The sequence below is a fragment of the Paramormyrops kingsleyae genome, chromosome 8, assembly GCF_048594095.1.
Source record: "Paramormyrops kingsleyae isolate MSU_618 chromosome 8, PKINGS_0.4, whole genome shotgun sequence".
In the NCBI taxonomy this organism is placed as follows: Eukaryota; Metazoa; Chordata; class Actinopteri; order Osteoglossiformes; family Mormyridae; genus Paramormyrops; species Paramormyrops kingsleyae.
This window is the reverse complement of record NC_132804.1, coordinates 27,058,408-27,079,398: the sequence shown is the minus strand read 5'-3', so window position 1 is coordinate 27,079,398 and position 20,991 is coordinate 27,058,408. Positions and strand designations below refer to the sequence as shown.

Here is a 20,991-nt window from a genome sequence, read left to right as displayed (position 1 = left end):
ATGTGCATAGTTGCTTCATTTCCTGTGACCTCTTTGGCAGTCAATGATCTATAATCATTATATAGATGAATTCATTCATTCAAGTTGATTTCCCCCCCCCCCTCCCTTACTGGTTACAGGTTTTGTTAAAGGGAAATGGGTCAATTCTTGCTTATAGTGCCATTGGTCATTGTGTTGTGTTATATTTTACTTTATTGTGTTGTTGTTTATCCATACTGTGCGTGACCTGTCATGTTGCATTGTGGACGTCGTTATGCCTTATAGATTGTATTCTTCTAGTTCTTTCTGTTGGAGCAGTTCATAGATCAGTGCTAATCATGGTGATGAGGCTCCTAACCATGCTATTTTTGTTCACTGTTGCCCTTCTTATCCATTATTACTTGCTAGACCACTCCCATCCGTCCTCCCACCCCATCGCAACAATAACTACCGATGGGGCTGCAGGTGCTGCTGGTAGTGCCAGCCTAGTCAATGGTACGTTGAGAAGACCGCCCAGTCGCTCTGGGTATTTCCATCTCCAGCTGTCTTGACTTTCCTCTCTCTGCTGACTGTATTGTACATTCCTCTGATATGCATGTCACCGGAACTTAATCTCTTACTTTCTTTTTTTAATTTTTTCCTCCTTTCTGTTTTTTTTTCTTTTTGAATATTATTGACTGACTAGGAATGCCACAATAAGTAATTGTGCTAAGCATAATTAGCTCATTGCTAAAACACAGCCTATTGGCACACTCTGGATGCACTGGGGTTTTAGGACCGGGGGTGGCATAAAGAGTTGGTTTAGTCTGATCCGCATTATTTATAGTTCGTTATTTTATTTTTTATTTTTTTTGCAAGGTTAAGCTGAGAGCGATTGTAACTGATAACAGTGAGTCAACACTGATTGCACTGTGCTATGTGTCTTTAAATTATAACACGTCTTTTTAAGACATTTTAAAAAATAAAATTTATATGAAGTTTTTATATAGGCCTAGATTTCCAGGGTCGCCGAAAATGTGATGGCCCACATTCTCAGACCTAGAACATGAAAGTGGGACAGTACCCTCTGGGCGCAGTCTTCAATGTGTGTGTGTGTGTGTGTGCGTGTGTGTGCGTGCCTGTGTGTGCGTGCGTGTGCGTGCCTGTGTGTGCGTGCCTGCGTGCGTGTGTGCGCGCATGTGTGTGTGCGTGCCTGCGTGTGCGTGCCTGCGTGTGTGTGTGCGTGTGTGTGTGCCTGTGTGTGCGTGTGCGTGCCTGCGTGTGTGTGTGTGCGTGTGTGTGTGCGTGCGAGAGACTATTTTCAAAACCGTGTGGGTCTTACACCAATCACAGAAGGGCTATCATTTTAAGTTCCAGTCTTAATATGAATTACAAAAACGTACACCTGTATTGTGGCACTTCCTTCAGCATGCAAACTCGATTAACAGTTAGATAGCATGTTGGCTACTAAATTCACAACAATTCATGAGTTATTTTTATTTGAACTTTTGTCTTCCTACATTACACCTGAAAGGGAAGATGTCCCAGGAAGACTTAGTTAGTAAAATTAATGTAATTATACAATTCATTTAATTATTGCAGGCTTAAAGATTTTAAAACCACTACAGAAGAATTAGCTATATCCAAAATTAGCAGATAATGAGAACAGAAGTGGAGCTGTCTAAATTGTCCTTATATTTCCTTTTTCCATCGATAAGCATAAAAGTTGTGGCGCTCTTATGTTGTTAAAAAATACTTTTTAGTGTTTTTAGAGTTTATATGCGTTAACACAAAATAAAGAAACTTGTAAAATATTATTACTGGTATCTTTTGTTTTACACTGAATAACTGTTTGAGTATACATTTTATAAACGTGTTTTATAGTGTTTCAAAAGGTTTGCACTTTCCTCATTTTCAGACCTTGTAGAAATATTGATAGACGTATTTAAACAACCTGTTTCATCTTAAAAACAAAAAACATGCAGACCTAATGTTTACTTAACATATCTTAGAAATGATGAGGATTGTATGTAGTTTACTCTGGCAGGGTCCAGTCTAATGAAGACTCACACGTCTAAGTGCTGGAACTAGTAATCTCGTTAATTCTCTCGGCAAGTGATTAAGCTAGCTTATGACGAAAGCTCCACATTTCCGCTCAGTTCCCATGTTTTACTTTCCTCTGGTGGTGTTGCATGCGCATCCTGCGTCTGCGTGACGTCATGCATGCTGTGTGTCTCACTCTGGCTCTGTCTGCCCCCTCCCCCATCCTACCTGTTCAGTTTGTGACCTGTGCGTCCTGGTTCATACCTGAATGGCCTTTCTCGTGTGATTGACATTGTCCTTTCTTCTGGTCGCTTTGCCTTGATTATGTCGCTTGTAAAAATCTTGACATAAACAGACCAAATATATAGGGAATTTCTTGAGTTTCAGGTTCGCACTGTGATAAAAAAACAGTTTTCATGGTTTTACCAGGCACGGATATTACACATAAGTTTAACTGCATCCTATTACAATTGTTTCCACTTTTAATAAATCTATGCATGCAATAAACTCTTTAACAAATGATAAATGTTAATATTTACACCCTCACATATCATATAAAACTATAAATCTTGTATTCATTGATGGATTTCTGACTTCTGTTGACCTCAAACAGCGTCAAGGTCAGTTTTGGCCCAGTGGAAGCAGATACATTTTTTCTTCAGCTGCCAAGAGAGCTCTGTAAAGCAATTAATCAAGTTCAATGAATCAGAGCTTTCCCTGGCAAAATTTTCCAACCACATTCTATGGCATAAAAATTGCATCTTTTTTCAATAATCGGCTATAAAATTTCCCAGTCCTCTACTCCTTTCTTTTTGTCTTAGATATGCATATCCAGAATATAAGATATCTGGTTGTGTAACACATTCTTCAAACCCCTAAAAGTGGTGTCATTAGTTATATTAAAGGGAGAATAATTGTTATTAAATTTTAATTAAATCTTAAAATATAATAGTTTAGGCAGTTATTAATAAACTATGAGAGTAATGCATACATATATTATTCACAATTTTTCAAATTACAATTAAAAATCCATGCTGTAGGATCAGATATGGATAGAAAATATAAAGTACTCTATCTGAGCTGAAGCTTAAATTAATCATTTATGATGCAGCATTTTTGTTATGTATGTTATTGTCACAGAGATGTAAAATAAATATTCATTTTTCTGTCTTCCTTTTTTTTTGATTTCACTGTGACGTCTCTGTGATGAATGTTTTATCGTCTGCTTTTGTTATTTTTGTTCTTTGTCTCGTATGTCTTCATCGTAGGTAAAATGCAAGATGGGAATTTGGAGAACAGCCAGACCAAAGGTAACCCCCACTTTCGCTTACCTGATGTGTGCTTCCGCCCTGTTACAGTGCATCACTAAGCCGTCCACTCGCCCCCCCATGTCTGTAGCCACAGCAGACCAATGCAATCTCCAGCCTCCTCTTCTTTATACATGTGGTTTTGACTATTTTTTGTGGGTTGTTTGCTGGTTCGATGGTCATGGTGCAGTATGAGCCTCAAATTATGTTTGTCAGTGATACCCGTAGGTTTAAATAACGTCTTCTTTCCGAGTTGTTTGCCGTCGTGTTTACTGCAGTACATAGGGAATATATCGTGGTGTTTGGAGATCAAATGTATGTTGTATTTATCCTTGGTGTGTGTGAAATAATGATAGATGAAATCTGCAATTTAAGACATGTAATCAATTGTGAGATAAGAACTATTGGATTTGATTGTCATTGCTTGGATTAATTGTTCACTTGTACCTCACCTCGCGATATTTCTAATAAAACTAAATACTCAAAGTTAAAAATTCAAAGTTTGGGTGAGAAATTCAGCAGAGAGTAGAGTGGAAGGACTTCCAAACTATAGTGTAATATTTTTGAACTTTTAGAGATGGTCAATGCCATTATCGTAAGGTGGATCACCTGCATACCGTTCTGAAACATCGTCTGTTTATGTTAAGCTGTCTTGTACTTAATATTGTGTTGCCAATATCCTTTATTTGGTAACAATTGTTTATTCTGGTTGATTACCAGAAATCATGCGGCATGGATTGGTTATTGGTGCTCAGGACTGGTTTAATGACTGACATGTGATGATCTTGAGTTATAACTGCACCACCACAGATGTGGGCAATGTTGTGGTACCGTGCGATCGGTGATAGCACCCATTTCAGTGCGATGGATGCTGCAGACACTTAGTCAGTGTGGCGAGCTGAGGAGCACTCTTCCCAGAAGTATCCCGTTGAGTCTCGCGACTGTATGTTTTTAACAGTGAAGAAACAGGATGGCGCGGCAGCCATGGAGATGCAGCCTCTGAAGAGTGCCGAAGGCGGCGAGTCTGATGAGAAGGAGAAGAAAAAGATCAACGTCTCCAAGAAAGAGAAATCAGTCCTTCAAGGCAAACTGACCAAGCTAGCTGTTCAGATCGGCAAAGCAGGTAATGAACATGAGCGGTATCGACACCTTAATGAATCTCAAAGTGAACCTGTTGGATTTCATAAATCATTTGTTCTAAATAGGAAGATATTTACAGGAAGGAGTCCTATAGTTGAATGCCTAAGAACCATTCTCAAGCTGAGCATCTGCTAAAAGATGAAGTATATATCAATAAAACGTATTTGCCAGGCATAATCATTTGGAGAAAAGCTCTAAGTAAGCAACATGCCCGTCTTCTTGCTGCCTTTAGGTTTGGTGATGTCTGCCATCACGGTGATCATCCTGGTGCTGTACTTTTGCATTGATAACTTTGTGGTCCTGAAAAGGCCGTGGTTGCCGGAGTGCACACCCATCTATATCCAATACTTTGTCAAGTTCTTCATCATCGGAGTCACAGTGCTGGTAGTGGCTGTTCCGGAAGGCCTTCCCTTGGCCGTCACCATCTCCCTGGCCTACTCTGTCAAGGTATCCACAACGTGACTAGTCCTCTGCTTCAATACTTCCCTAATAGATGCTAATCATAAGCGCCCCTGTGGGAAAGTCTTTGTTAGTTCCCACTTGCAAAATGCAGCTTGAGTTCATCTACTGTAGATACTGTACCTCCAAAGTGTAAGGATAATTTCATGTATAAAAGCAAGCTAAAAACTACCTATGCAAAGAAACTTCAGAAACTCAACAAAAGTTAGTCCCTCAAAAGTAGCCGCAACATTTTTTCACTGAATTTGAGTTCTTTGATCTCACAAGCCATTGCATGGTGCACTCAGTTTTATGTGCTGCATTGAAGAAGAAGAAATTAATATTTGTGTTTCTATGTTTGTGTTTCTATCTTTTAATGTTTTGATTCCCTTGATTTCTGGAACAATTCATTTAAAATATTCAGCGTGGTCTGCTTCTACAATGACTAGCTTCCCTTTGTGTTCAGATGCTTGTGGGATAATAAGTAAGTTCATCTGGTAGCGGTCATGTTCTCTGCCAGTGGGTTGAATACACCACAGATCCCAGTAGACAAGGCCACAAGTCCATTTTATACAAGGCCCCCATGTCCTTTTTACATTAAAAGAAAAGAGTATTAGCTAAAAATGGAAACAACATCCATTTCTTGCCATATCCCAGACTATCAATAAAGGTTATTTTTATTTTGAAAATTGTGAAGTATGGATGGTGCCAATGACAGGGGAGCCAAGATAGTTTGAGTGAAAGTTCCCACAACAGACATGGAGCCTGGTTGCTGTGTCATGGGCATACAATGATTATCTTGATCACAACAAATACACTTGCTGCCAATTGCATTAACTCTGCATTTATTAACCCAAAACCACCAGAAAATGATGAAGGACAACAACCTGGTGAGGCACCTGGACGCCTGTGAGACCATGGGCAACGCCACCGCCATCTGCTCGGACAAGACGGGCACGCTGACTACCAACCGCATGACGGCGGTGCAAGTTTACGTGGCTGACGTCCACTACAAAGAGATCCCTGACCCTTCCGTCCTGCCCCCCAAAACCTTGGAGATACTGATCAATGCCATTTCCATCAACAGTGCCTACACCACTAAGATTCTGGTAAGGGTTTTCTCCCAGAAACAGTTGTTTCTTTCTGGGCTTCTGGGACATTATTTTGCATATGGCTGGTTAACAACAATGCTAAGTTATGCTCTTGCAACCCATCACACAGTTGATGGGAATGAAACAATTTGACATATTTGTCGCTAAGAGACACAGAAAAATCTCATGGTATTAGTTATGCAATAATTAAAGATGTCCTGCCATAGAGCTACTTTATTGCATCGATAGGAATGCATAGTAAATAATAAAAGGCCTAAAAGCCTTGAATCAAATCCAGCTGAAGCCAGTAAGAATTTCCAAAGATATCCTGAAAGCGTCCCGACGTGGGAGGTGCCCTACATTCTGAATGGCTCCAATGAAATGGTGGTAATTGGAATGAGCATTTTTAGCCATCTGAGTGGGCAGGTCTTGTCTTGGGAGTCAGACCCATTAAAGAGTACCAGACTCATACGTTTCAGTGTTTGCTTCTGGGAATCACCTCGTTGGGTCTTGGGTGAAGAAAGAATTGGCATGTATGTTCTGTCTCGTTACAGTGTTACTTAGCAAGTTTTACAGCATTTATTTTAGTCGGGTGGAGGGGGGATGCTTTCCTGCAACATTTACAGTATTGAATGGGTGAATAGCATTCCAACTAAAGTATCTATATTGCATGTTAATTATTATGGAATTAATCAAATGAATAGTTCAAATGAAACTGAAATCCTAGTGAAATGCCATCGGCGTGTTAATCAGGGCGGTGGCAGTTGGACATGCAGGACACACCCCGCTGTCTGTGTACCGTGCGTGAGGGTGTGGCCTGTTCTGATCCGCTAAACCATGCGCTCCCACCTGGTCCCAAACAAGTTGTTTGGACTCTATCCCGAGCCACCTGTGTCATGTTTCATGGCTCCACTGGCGAGTAATCCTCCTCCCGGTCGCCGCGGAAACACAAACACACACAGGGAGGAATGAACACACACACACACACACAGACACACACACACACACACACACACCACCATCTGTTTGACTGACACAGCTCGCTTCCCTTAACAGGGAGTGAGGAGCTAATCAAAGGCTTCTTGTCACACGCCATGTGCAACTGAAATACTCTCCTTATTTTGTTAGGATTTATACGTACTCTTCAGGGTAATTAAAAAGTTAATTTTGCTTTCTCTGATGACTTTGGTTCCCTGTGCACATTTAGCATAGCAATTGATTATCTATCTAGAATCACTTGCAAATTAAGTTGGGTTTAGTCAAGAGAGGGATTGAATTGGGATACTATCTATAATGGTATTTGTATAAAGCTTGTATTTGTTGTTGCCCTACTTGTTTAGTGGATGCTTTTATACCGAACCGCGTTCAAATTGAGTATCTTGCCCAAAGATGCTCCTACAGACTTGGTCATGAATGCAGCAACCCCAAACCAACCCACTGTACACTACCTTCTCTGTATCTGTTACGTATAACAACCTGTTGTAGATCACCATATGTTTTAAATTGCAGTTAAACACAGAAGCATCTTACCAGTTCATCATTACAGCTTCACCAAATCCAACAACACAAAGACATGGGGAACATGTGAATTACACAGAAATGGAGCTAGGATTGGATTCAACTCTTTAGCTACAGGGAACCTTTCAACAAGGGAGCTGATTGGCAGACTCACAGCTATAAACCTAAGAAACACAAATATTGATTAGTCAGAATTGTTCAATACAAAGAAGCAGGTAGAATAGTCGCTGAAGAAGTGGATTGGTACCCAGAAGGTTACTGGTCTGGCCATGTTGAGTCTTGCTCTTGTACCTTGTACTAAATTGGTCAAATATCCTTCTGTATAATAACATTAAATTGTGAACGTCTGCACAGCAATGATGAAGTAAATTAATTCAATTACTCATACAATTATTTTAATAATTAGGTGTCGATGATTACAGTGTAGTTGAATGACTCATATTCTTTTAGATAGGTATTTTTTGTACATTTTATGTGGTTTTACATTTTTCCTAGTTTTTTTTTTTGGAATGAATGAATGAATGCAGTATATTCAGCAGTCACTCTCCTACTGGCATAAATTGCATCTTAGATGCTGTAAAAATCACCAAAATCTATTCTAGGTAGGCTTCACAATGTGTAAAATTCATCTTCAAGATCTAAAGTACATGTGTTACATCAGCACAAGAGTAAAACACACACTGAGCCTACACTGGTTTAACTCCAGTGGCACCATGTTTGACTAGTGTGGAGAAACAAAAACAAAGGAGTTTCATGTTTCATCACACTCTGTAGGACATTGTATTGCAGAAGACCTGAGGACCACGTAACAGCTTACATTCAAACGGTGCCTAGGTGTGAAGTTGGTACAGTACCTCTCTATCCAGACTCCTGCCGGGTTTACGGATAAGTGTATACTGGAGTTCCTCACACCAAACCAAAAATGTGCAGTGAGCAAAGAATTGTGAATGCATACTCCATGTACATATGAGGCAATCAAGTAAAGTTTGTCACAAACCTGGAGCTAGATAGGCCTAAGACGTGTGAGAGTCCTGTAGGTCAAGTAGCCAATAGCTTTCCAGAAAAACAAATCTCCTGGGGCTGCTGGTCTCACTGTGTCAGCTTCTCCAGGAATCAGAAGAAAGGCTTTGATCTTCACATAAAGCCAGGCCTGATATCCATTTCAATAAAGGCATCTCCTCTGTAATGTAGACCCTCGTCAACGGGAGGCCCTGTTCACCCAACCACGTTATTGCTTTAATAACGTGGTGAATGGAACCCCTCCCCCTCCCCGTCAAATATTTACAGCACTGTTCCAGAAGCCCAGGAAATGTCAACTTCTGTGGAGCCCTGGACGGTTTATTTAAGTATTACATTACTATTATTTAAGTACTTCAAAAAGAAATCTATGATGCGCCTTTTCAGAAATCCGAAATACGTTTCATCTTCTTTAGATCGATGGGATCATGTTCTTTGTCATTCCTTTGCATAGCCTGAGGAAAATGACATTTGGCAAAATAATAACAGTGCCAATTCAATCGCAGTGTACTATTCAACTGGTTATTTTCAGCATAAGATAATTAGGATTGTTGTTCAGCTTACTATCAATGTAGCTGTTTGCTGTCTAACCCCAATTACGATAGTCTAACTGTACAATTGATTTGATACTACCCAGGATATTTTAGCCACAGATCAAGCATTTAGCTGAAAGATTATTCACGTCTGTGTTTATATGTGTGCTGGTTGGTGGTGTAGCTTATTCTGAGTGCAATCTCAGCTTACCTTTACCTTCTGCTTTATGGGCCGTAGACGTAACAAGCCAGCAAGGGCACTTAAAAGCACCCGTATGAGAAACACTGATGCAGCAGGGTTAGATATGTTCCTAAATATGATAACTAGATGTTTAGCGTTAGTACATTTGTGAACAGACAGGCCATGACTTCCTGCACCTAAAGATGAAGGGAATCTATACCAGATTCACAGTCTTCCTAAAGAGGCAGTTGCATTTTTTTCAGGTGCAGAAGCATTAGTTCCCTACTGATACGGAGCGTATGGTGTTTCTAGGAATACGCTCATTATAGAGGGTGTATCGGTCACTGTGTTATATGCGTGACACTGTGCCTGAATAACAGTGTCCTCCCTGGAGGGGGCAAACATCCTGTGCATCACAGATCCTCCATGGCATCTCTTATTAACAAGGTGTGAAGCAGAGAGGCCTGGGGGCCAATAATTTACCTTGACATGACTAACGAGAAAGGAAGCATCTGCTCTGACCCTAAGGTCTATCATAACAGTCAAATTATAGCAATACTTGACTAGGTGTTTAATAGGCGTTAGGTTTAAAAAGTATTAAGAAGTACATTTTTATTTAAAAAGTGTTCAGTGCTAGAGTGTTTCATACATTAAGACATCTTTGGAATGGGATTCCAAGAAAATCAACCTTGTAGCTCTGAAAATAATTGTAATTGAATAATATTTTTGGGGTTGGCACCTGGTCCTGGGTTATTCCCTGCCTTTTACCCAGAGCTTCTGTGATTGGCTCTGGAGCACCGCAACCCTGCATGGGACAAGCGGGTATGAAAAATGGATAGATAGATAATATTTTCAGAACCTCTTTTGTCATTTGCACTGCTGTCAGCCTCTCCCCCCCCCCCAAGAACCCAATTCTCCTCCTAGCTTGTGCCTCAGAAGCGTGAACACGGTGGTGACCTTATTGGTGGAGGCATGGAGGGGGGTTTTGGGGGGGCGGGGCTTTGGAAATTGGAGTGATGAGCCTGGGGTGAGCGAGGTGGGGGAGAGGTGAAGAGGAAGTAGGCGGTGCCAGCTTCCCCTTGACCATATGCCTCTGCCTACTGGAGTAGGCGCTGACCGCTGCGCCAGCAGCTGCTCCCTGCACCACGAGTGCGCTGGGTCCGTGCCAAGGGCTTAGGGACGACGTCAGACGGGAGCGGGGACCCTGCGATGGCCCCAAGGCCACGTAGCCGATTGAGAGCGGTAGCCTTTCGGGGCCGAATCATTACTGCCGTCGGCTGGAGGCGTGGCAGAGCTTTTTGGTGCCTCTGGTACATATCTTTAGGGATGGAGAATGTTCCTTCAAACCTTTCCACTAATTAGACCTGGGAGACTCGATTGCGCAGCCCAATTTAGAGGCACTCAGACTTGCGGTCAGGTGTCTGCTCATCTAAAAGATGTCAGCGATCGTGTTCGGTATATTGTTTACTTGTTTGTATTTTTTCGTACCTTTAGTTTTTCGTTTGGGCCGAGTGCATCCCCTGCCTTATTGCGGGCCATCGAGAATGAGCAATGCAGACACATCTCATTAAATGGTGTGGGAGTTTATTTAAACGCCCTATGAGGGAGCATTGTCCATTTAAATCAGTGCCCCCAGTAAAACCTTATTATAACTAGTCCAGGGGGGGCAGGTGGGTGGATCAATAGGTGAGCTTAGGACTCCTAAATAGGATCCATCTCATTGAAAATTATTTCCAGAGAGCCTTCATCTCGAGAAAGCTGTAAAATAAAACCCTCTGAAGATCTTCTACTCCTTTAATCTTGCTGTTTTACATAACTAGTACCTTTGTGGATAAGACCAAGAGCAGGTCAGGCTGTGTGTTTTTATTTTGCTTCTGATTCGAAGTTGTCTTTCTGAATTGTGTGATATTACCCAGTGTTGATGTTTGTGAGTTTGCATTGATAAAGAAGTCAGATTTACTGTATTGTAATTTAGCCTGTCACGATACACAACCGTGACAACCAAGCATGTCCTTTGCTCTGGCATCTGCCCTGTATTACATTGCTGGTTAGAAAATCTGTCATTCTAGCTTGTAAAATACATTACAAAAATGCAATCGATATATTAACATTTCACTTTTGAAATTATTAAAGTCAAGGATAACAGCCTTGTCCTATGCAGTTTATTTGATAACAGGTGTCATGAAGGTACAAAAAAAAGCTTTTATCTGGACGAGCAGATGCATGCATTGGTTATAGGAGACTGTGAATGATCAGTGACATCATGTAAAGCCTCTGGGTCACTGAGACTGACTGCACTTTATCGACAATGAAGATAAATTCATCACTGTCACAGTGTCACCTGGCCAGTAATTGTATTGTTCCAGTATGCACATCTTGGCATGTAAAATACAACTTCCTCTTAAATCAAAGGACCTTAACCATTTGAAGTTCTAAAAGATTCTGTCTAGAACCAACCTCTAGTAAGTCTTACATCAGATTACGCCTGATTGAGTATCGACCTATCGCATTTGCATCCGAGGTCCTTAGTAAATAATATACTCTCATCGAGAGATGCTGGAAAGTGGACGCAGTAGGACATGAGTGGGTGTATTGCTTAGTGTAATAGGTGCAGAAGAATGGGTAGAGCTACCAGCCATATAATGACCTACTGTCCGTATCTAACTTGTAATACAGTACATATACAGTAATGTATATATGATGAACAGGTACAATATCAAGATATGCCCAAAATAACTTGCATTCGGTGGTCCCCAGTCCTAAATGCAATGTACGGCAGTAGTCTGGTTTCACAAAACTGAGATGCCTATAGTAAAATAAAATGGGTGGTGGGGGGGTGGCATTGGAATTACAGTAATAAAGGCTGTCACCAACTTTCTGGATGGATACACAAAATGAAAACACCATTACATGATAATTATGGCTATTATTTGTGCATATTCATGCAGTTATAGGTAATGCTAAAATTATAGTTGTTTCATGTTCTATGACTGACATCACAAACAGGGGGCATCCCAGGGCAGGGGGGTCACCACTGGCCCTAAGTGTGCTTACATCAGTAATAAAATAAAAACGTAACAGGGAACCCCCACTGTACTCCAAAACAACACTACGAATGCCAAAAAACACATGAAATTTTGACGATAAGATATATTTGTGTTGTCAGCTTGCCAGTCCTGAAACAGAAGGCACAGTCTTCACGGAACACATGGCATACAACTGAGTGCATGCTAGAGGGCTTGCCAGTCTGGCTTTATGACTGAGCTACAGCCTCTTTTGGTCCAGAAGGGCGTCCATTTTGTCGGCCCTGCGAGATCATTTTCCCTGTGTTGCTTTTCAGCCTCCCGACAAGGAGGGTGGCCTCCCAAAGCAGGTGGGCAACAAGACGGAGTGTGGCCTGCTAGGCCTCGTGCTGGACCTCAAGCGGGACTACCAGCCCATCCGCGACCAGATGCCTGAGGAGAAGCTTTACAAGGTCTACACCTTCAACTCCGTGAGGAAGTCCATGAGCACGGTCATCAAGCTTCCAGACGGCAGCTTCCGCATGTACAGCAAGGGCGCTTCCGAGATTCTGCTCAAGAAGTGAGTGGATCCAGGATTCTGAAAAAGGGAATCTACACTGGCAGTCAGTCACGGAGAGGCAGCCCAAATCACGATGACTGATGGCGCTCAAAGAATGAATATACTTGAAAGTTAATCGATCCTGTGAGCTTGATTAGGACAAGCGGGTAGAAGATGAATAGGTGGATGGAACTTAATCTCTATTAAGTAGGTTAGGTAAGCTAGGCGATTGTGGAAGAACTGACTCATCCATGAGGACAGAGAATCTTGGTTTATTTTAGGCATGGTCACAGGGTGGTGAACACCACAGCCAAAATGGGGGGAAATAATATGACATTAGACGAAGGAAAAGTTATTGTTTTGGTGGGGGCTGGAAAGAGCGGGAAAAAGCATGGGTGGTCGGGACTACCATTAAAGTCCTTCAGGGTTACGTTTACTGGAAATAAAAACAACCAATGGCAACAATGGCGAGACTAGAGACACCTGAAGCAAACTCATGGGTCATTCTCATAAACAAACATTTTTTTTTGTTTGTTTTGTTTGTTTGTGTTTTTTTATGTGTAGAGTAATCAAAATCACCTTCACTATCTGTTGGTAAATTGATTATATTAAAATTAGATAATTGTTGCACTGTTATAATTTTTCCGCAAATAGCTAGCCAAAAATCTCATTACTGTAATAGTTAAAAGATCAAATAAAACCAAAAACTAGATAAAATGTTCTCACGTCTTGCAATTTTATTGCATTTATCCCACAATAAACAATCTATTTACAGTATATAAGATAGATATATGTTTTGCTCAGTTTTTTGTTAGTTTTTGTCACTTTTGCCTTGGATTTTTATTATAGGAGTTTATTATAGAAATTCATGGTAATATTATAAAACTGATTAACTACCCCAGAGGCAAAATTGACAGTTAAGGCAATGACGCTGTATTATTAGAGTCTGTCTTCAGACTAATTTTAAAATAAAAATTAATATTACAGTAAAGAGTTCCTGAAAATGACTCTCATGACTCAAGACATGTTTTTGAAATCTGTTTATAGATGTCATATAAACATTACTGATGTGTTTAATTATTACATATTTAAATTTCTATAAAGTGAGTTGCAAAGTTTACAGATTTACCTAATCCTGTATTTTTAAGCTGAAACAGTGTTTTTCTCAAAGGTTCAAGAGTAGGGCATCACCAGCAATTGAACTGGCAATATTAGGGCCACCCTTATAGGTCCTTACAGGTCATTAGATAATGTTGACACCTCACATGGCCCCTTGGCCTGTCCCTGGCAGATGCTCTCGTATCCTGAGTGAGGCTGGGGAGGCGAAGCTGTTTCGGCCACGTGACCGTGACGAGATGGTCAAGAAAGTCATCGAGCCCATGGCGTGTGATGGCTTGAGGACGATCGGTGTGGCGTACCGTGACTTCCCAGCCAGCCCCGAGCCTGACTGGGAGAACGAGGCGGACATCCTCAATGACCTGACTGGAATATGTGTGGTCGGCATTGAGGACCCAGTCCGGCCAGAGGTAAAATTTTTTAAAATGTTTCGTATCATTTGAGGGTCCCTCTCAAATACCACCACCCATCAAAATATCAAAATGATTCCATTTGTGACAGCGTATCACTGCTGGTCTTCAGGGTGTCAGAATTCTAAGTAACTTTAAGTATCACTGTTATGCTGCATTATCCTCTGCTCTGTGTACACAAACAGAATAAAACTATAATAAGCCATCAATACGAAAATTCACAGCATCATCCTCTCTGAGGTTATGCCTCACAAAACAATCATTGATCCATCAATCCATCTTCTAGCTATCTGCGCTGGTCAGGGTCACGGGGACAGTCACTGATGTTAAATTAATTTTGACTAGAATTGAATAAACACATCCTGGATCATTTCCCTGTTCAAGAACTTTCTGAGCATTTCGTTCCTTGCTAATTTGTTACTATTTGAAGAAATTTTGCTAGTCTGATAACCAAACCTATTGCATGTTCAAACAAGCACTATGATAAAATGAAAATTTAGTTCAGATGCAATTCACTGAGCCAATGGGATTAGCTTTGCAGTTCTTCATGATCAAAAAGGAATTTAAAAAGCGTGTATTATTTTTTATCTCCCTGTTCTCCAATCTCTCTTTCTGACCTCATCCCCTGGGCTTCACTGCGTAATTGTCAAAGTTTGACAACTACTCTCCATGAATATAAATTAGAGAAAAAATAATCACTGGGAACATTTGTGGCTTTTAGGATCAGAATTACAGGCAAAAGAATAATTGTGTTTCATCTAAATTCATCTAAATGAATGCAAAAAAGATAGTTGTTGCTTTGATAACATGGGGTTTAATGTATAACGACATGCCTCTTATCTCACAAGTTGCAAATCCAGCCCCAACTCAGCCCCATGTGACTCAGTCAGGTGACTCTGAATCGCTGACTCTATGAACTATGAGCCTGGACTCATAAGTCTCTGCGTGTGTGGCACTTCAAAGTGAATCCCCTTCCAAATGCAAATAACTTTAAATTTAATTATCCATTTGTTGTACAAAATACCTTCAATCAAGAGTAACCCTTTTGGATATTGCTTTTAATATATAAAATATTCAATTATATATGTAATTGCAGTTATAATTGTATATAATTTCAGATTGATGTTTATAAAATTATTGCTGGAGTCTCATTTCAGGTCACTTAAGACTCCCAAAATGCTTGACTAACCTCTTACACCTGTAAGAATAGACAGTGTGCATGTGAAAAATATATCATTAGGGAGTAATGAGTAAAATGGTGTAATGTTACAAAGTCACCTTCAGCTGCCTTTGCCGTCCATTATTAAAGAGGCTCTTCCTTTGCACGTCATGTCTCGGATGAATCAGGTGATGCCATCCACTTAAACCTCCGAAATGGGTCGTCCCCCTCCAACCCCACCCCTATTCACTCCTGGTCCTAAAGCTGTCGGTCACGCATCGCATGACATCATAAACGCGAAGGCGGTGATGCGATCCGCTGCATTCACCATGTGAAAAACCATTCGTTTAGCTGCCATAAATTATTGATCAACGTTATAAGTGAATGTTGAGATAAATCCACGAAGACGCCATCAGCAATAAACCTCTAGAAGGATCCCTGGATACAGTTTAATGTTCGCGGCTTGACTACTGCTGTCGCGGATTTATAGATTGTTACGGAGGTTATAACAAAGCTTTTCCACTCTATGGCACTGACCAGCTACATGTCACATATAGACAATGCCAAAAGCACCATGTACAGAAATCACTTCATTTCTAGGAACTGAATATATGTCCTTTACTGACCCACAATGTTGTACAGAAACTGCACCAGAAATATTCTGCTTAATATATAGCTCTTCAAGTGAAAAACACTGTTGATGATCCATATAAATAACACCGGGCAACAAATTTTAGGGAATTTTTTGTTTCTTCCATAATTTTGGGTGAAACCAATAGATTTTAACGTAATGAACACAAATATGTATTTGGGCTAACACCATTATTTGGCGTCACTGTGCACAGGTGCCAGGATATATCATATTTAAATTTTTCTGACTTATAAAAATATCAGGTTACATAATATTGGTCATCTAATAAGACTGTTGCTCATTTCTGTTTTGTTCCTGGTCGTTATGACTGTCTGATGCACGTGGAAAAATCCATGCCCATGCTCGGTCTATGACATCATCTAATCTACGTCCCCGGTGCAATAACAGGAACTAGCTTAACGAAGCCGCTGCCCATGCCGTGGCCGTTCTTGTAATGTCGTGGGTTCGACGGGCCCCTGAAGACCCCCGAGGGAAGTATCGGACGGGGAAATTAACCTCCGCCACCTCCCTCAAAGGTACCGGCAGCCATCCAGAAGTGCCAGCGAGCCGGCATCACAGTGCGCATGGTGACAGGGGACAACATCAACACGGCTCGCGCCATCGCCATCAAGTGCGGCATCATCCACCCCGGCGAGGACTTCCTGTGCATCGACGGGAAGGAGTTCAACAGGAGGATCCGCAACGAGAAGGGAGAGGTACCGATTATGTCACGACGGACTCGCTCACCATGATCACTGTATGGGTCTAATTAAAATGCTCCTGTCATTCCTGTCATGCTCAGAAACATTTCACAACAAAAAAGCCGACTCCAGTTGTAAGGGAATCTTGGGTAAAAACTCACGTTACTTGTATCTGCAGATTGATAAACAGGTTCTTCCAGATATTAGTCAAGATGAGTGTCAAGATCAGACTTTATAAGCATATTTAATTTCCATGGGAGTAGATGCAAGTAGAAATATTAATACAAATGAATGTGTGGAGAATTCAGACGCTTTTGTTCCTTGTTACAGGTCGAACAAGAGCGTATCGATAAGGTGTGGCCCAAACTCAAGGTTCTCGCAAGATCCTCTCCCACTGATAAACACACTCTGGTCAAAGGTGGGTAAAGCCTGATTTCAAGGGCATAACTTTGGTTTGAGCATTGGGGGAGGTTGAGGTCTCCACCCATATAGGGGGAGACATGATTTTTTTTTGGGGGGGGGGGGTGTATTGGCCGGTTTTGATTATTTGGAGGGTTACAACCCCTCATCGCCCCCTATAATTTAAGCCCACGCCTGATTTGATGCAGGAGTCTGAATACCTGTGATGTTTTGAGCAGGCCTAAGAAATCAACATGCTCTGTCTGCCAGGTATAATCGACAGCACAATGGTAGAACAGAGACAGGTGGTGGCCGTGACGGGGGACGGAACCAACGACGGACCCGCATTGAAGAAGGCAGATGTGGGCTTCGCCATGGTAGGGAGCACCTCCTCATCCGCGTCTCTGCTCATCATTGGCCAGATGGCTTAGAGGTTTAGGGGATGGGAATGGAAAGCGAGCAGATGATTGGCTATTCATCCCGTCTTTTACAAAGACGGTACACTCCCTCTGTGTGTCTGGGGAACTGAAAACGTTTCACTCTTCTCAGAGCATCCCTCACCTCCCCAAAGTCCAAATGATTCATTGTGGAACCATAGCGCCCCTTAGTGTACACGTGCAGTATGCACATGCTCTTAGAATCACCTTCAGCTGATGGTCAGACAAGCTTTTTCTTTTAACGTTCTTAATAGTATACACATTTAACAGATTTAGAATAGCAAGTCATTTTAATAATTTGAAGATGTTATCATTAATTGTTTACTTTTACTTGGCAAGCGTGGTTTTTTTTTTTGGTATATGTGTAATAAATGTAAATATAACATAATTAAAAGGTTATGCCAAGTGCTGGCGGAAGCAGAGGTTCACTGTTCTCCGTACCGCACACAGAGTTAAGCTACCAACACTCCACAGGTCTGTAATTATCCACATGCATTTCTGCCTATGGGACTAGACTGAATCTCGTACATCAACGTGGAAGTGTTTATTACCCTAAAAAAAGGGCAGATTAACCACTTCACATCAGGTTCAGTAAGTCTTAAATCAAAGTGTTTTTAATTCTAAACATACAGAAACTTGGGCATACAGAGATAAAGAATTGTACTGAATAACCACATAGTGTCTGTCTCGGGCTATAGTCTGATTTTCTCATGAAAGGAAACAAAATGGTCTTCTTGAACCTTGCCCAGTGACCCATAGCTAGGTTCTGTGTACATTTTATAGCTTTGGCATCTGCTCTGGCATTCAATGAGATGCATTTAATACTGTACATCTGTAAATGGGTAAATCACACATACATGGAGTCCAGTGCAGTAGAGAACTGGAGATCCATATTGTCGCTGCAGGGTATTGCAGGGACAGACGTTGCTAAGGAGGCCTCGGACATCATCCTGACGGACGACAACTTCAGCAGCATCGTGAAGGCGGTGATGTGGGGCCGTAACGTGTACGACAGCATCTCCAAGTTCCTGCAGTTCCAGCTGACGGTGAACGTGGTGGCTGTGATCGTGGCCTTCACTGGAGCCTGCATAACCCAGGTAGGCACGGCCCTTACTAAGGGACTCCGGACTGAACCATCATGCCCAGGGAGGGGGGGTGGAGTTTATCTGCCTGGGATCAATGAGCATTATGAATGGTTACTTTTCACATCCTTCCCAGAGCAGTGAAGTTTTAGTGCTTGACTGATCACCAGATATAATGACATTTACAGCAGCTTTTGCCAGCTTTCATACCATTTTGCGTCATGCTTGGATATTAAGGACATGACTGGAATAAGTCTGAATTATCAGTAATATGTGAATTTGGGATTTATTTTAACTCAAAGACGTAAGGACTTTCTATTCTGAACATCAATATAAATTCACTGACCCAGGGACTGTAAGGAATAGGATATAAGAGTAGATAAATTATGAATTATTAGAGAAATATAATTTGTCTTGGCAAATGCATATAGCATTAAAAACATAATTAATATATTGCTTTGCACATATATTTCTGTTTTAGTTTGGTTTTATGTTTGTCATAAAGTTGTTTTTTGTTTGTATAAGTTTTTTGTTGCTTTATAATTGCAGTACTGGTTAGAAGCGCTCTGTGTTTATACTGACGGCCAGTCCCTGTCTTGTGTTCCTGCAGGATTCCCCTCTGAAAGCAGTGCAAATGCTCTGGGTGAACTTGATCATGGACACTTTTGCCTCTCTGGCCTTGGCCACAGAGCCTCCCACCGAATCCCTCCTAATGAGAAAGCCCTACGGACGCAACAAGCCACTCATCTCCAGCACCATGACCAAGAACATCTTGGGCCACGGTGTCTATCAACTGGTTGTCATCTTCACGCTGCTTTTTGTGGGTAAGTGTACGATGGTTATTGTCTTTTAAGCCTGTAACAAGCCTCAACAAGCTTCTTGTGATTTAACAGAAAGCCCAAAATCATTTGCTGATGGTGCGGTTTCTTGCCCTTAGGTGAGAACATTTTCGACATTGACAGTGGCAGGAATGCACCCCTCCACGCCCCCCCCTCGGAACACTACACAATCATCTTCAACACCTTTGTCATGATGCAGCTCTTCAACGAGATCAATGCTCGCAAGATCCACGGTGAGAGGAATGTCTTCAATGGCATCTTCAGGAATCCCATCTTCTGTACCATTGTACTGGGGACGTTTGCTGTTCAGGTAATGCTATATGAACATGCATGTTGTATTGAATATGGTCATTTTCCATAGGATGCTGCAAGAGCTTATTCAGTGTTTTTCAGTTAAATATAATGCTCTGACCCCCATTTCAGATTGTTATTGTGCAATTTGGGGGCAAACCCTTCAGTTGCTCCCCCCTGGACCTGGATAAATGGATGTGGTGTGTGTTTCTGGGTGTAGGAGAGCTCCTTTGGGGTCAGGTAACTCATTTCTTACTAATCATAAAAATCAACAAATGTATTTACAAACATACTGTAACTTGTTTAATCTGATAATGACCTCCTCTACAATCTGATTGGATACTTCATTAAACCAGTCATTTTTCATTCTGCCCTCAGAACATTTTTGTGTAAGCAAAACTCCCACAAGCAGCTTTTTGCACAAAGCTAAATGCTACTTATGTCGCAAATGTACAACGGACAACTGATTTTTTGTCTCCTGAATAGCAATGACTTCGAAATATCAGAGAAACACTGCGTAACCTGTCACCTCTTTTTAATTCCACCATGGATCAGGTGATATCAACAATTCCCAACAGTAGGTTGAAGTTCCTGAAGGGGGCAGGCCAGCTGACAGAGAAGGATGAGGTGCCAGAGGAGGAGATGAACGAGGACAATGAGGAGATTGACCATGCTGAGAGGGAGCTGAGACGAGGCCAGATTCTTTGGTTCCGTGGCCTCAACAGGATTCAGACTCAGGTACATAAAAGCTGGACCATGGGTACAGCATGGTCTCTTCATTCAGGAAGGACATGGTATGAATTTTAAGGAGCCCGATTAATATTGTCTGTAGCATATGGTGGTGTAGACATGTATGACCGTGGAAATGTCTAGCACTCACATAGAGGATTCCTGGTCCAATCAGGCTGCACTCTGCCTATAGCTCCTTGTTTTCTGCTATTTCACTTTACTAAACCATTTTTGCTTTGTTGAAATGATAATACCTGGATTTCAAGACATAATGAAGATATCATTTGTTGAAGGTTCTGATCTTCAGTTAATTATCTTCCACTAAACTCTTCTGTCAGCTACATAAAGCTGGTTGCCATAGTGCAACTTGTCACAGGAGAGGACAGCTGAAGACACTATGGGTCAAAATT

At 41.4% G+C, this 20,991-nt stretch overlaps 1 protein-coding gene across 14 annotated transcripts in view; it reads left to right on the top strand.

The window, feature by feature from the left end:
* atp2b2 (ATPase plasma membrane Ca2+ transporting 2) overlaps window positions 1–20,991 on the top strand; it is a 130,938-nt gene that overhangs the window by 103,675 nt on the left and 6,272 nt on the right. For 11 of the 14 annotated variants that reach the window (XM_072715554.1, XM_072715559.1, XM_023799698.2 and 8 more), the window contains 15 exons: window positions 388–474; window positions 3,270–3,311; window positions 4,267–4,431; window positions 4,681–4,895; window positions 5,753–5,995; window positions 12,567–12,808; window positions 14,079–14,313; window positions 16,640–16,819; window positions 17,135–17,222; window positions 17,474–17,580; window positions 18,546–18,737; window positions 19,333–19,546; window positions 19,660–19,871; window positions 19,985–20,092; window positions 20,408–20,590. In XM_072715554.1, coding sequence (XP_072571655.1) covers window positions 388–474; window positions 3,270–3,311; window positions 4,267–4,431; window positions 4,681–4,895; window positions 5,753–5,995; window positions 12,567–12,808; window positions 14,079–14,313; window positions 16,640–16,819; window positions 17,135–17,222; window positions 17,474–17,580; window positions 18,546–18,737; window positions 19,333–19,546; window positions 19,660–19,871; window positions 19,985–20,092; window positions 20,408–20,590 — 2,513 coding nt within the window. The remainder of the gene's footprint in view (window positions 1–387; window positions 475–3,269; window positions 3,312–4,266; window positions 4,432–4,680; window positions 4,896–5,752; window positions 5,996–12,566; window positions 12,809–14,078; window positions 14,314–16,639; window positions 16,820–17,134; window positions 17,223–17,473; window positions 17,581–18,545; window positions 18,738–19,332; window positions 19,547–19,659; window positions 19,872–19,984; window positions 20,093–20,407; window positions 20,591–20,991) is intronic. The other 3 variants (XM_072715563.1, XM_072715564.1, XM_072715560.1) reach the window with 2 other exon arrangements.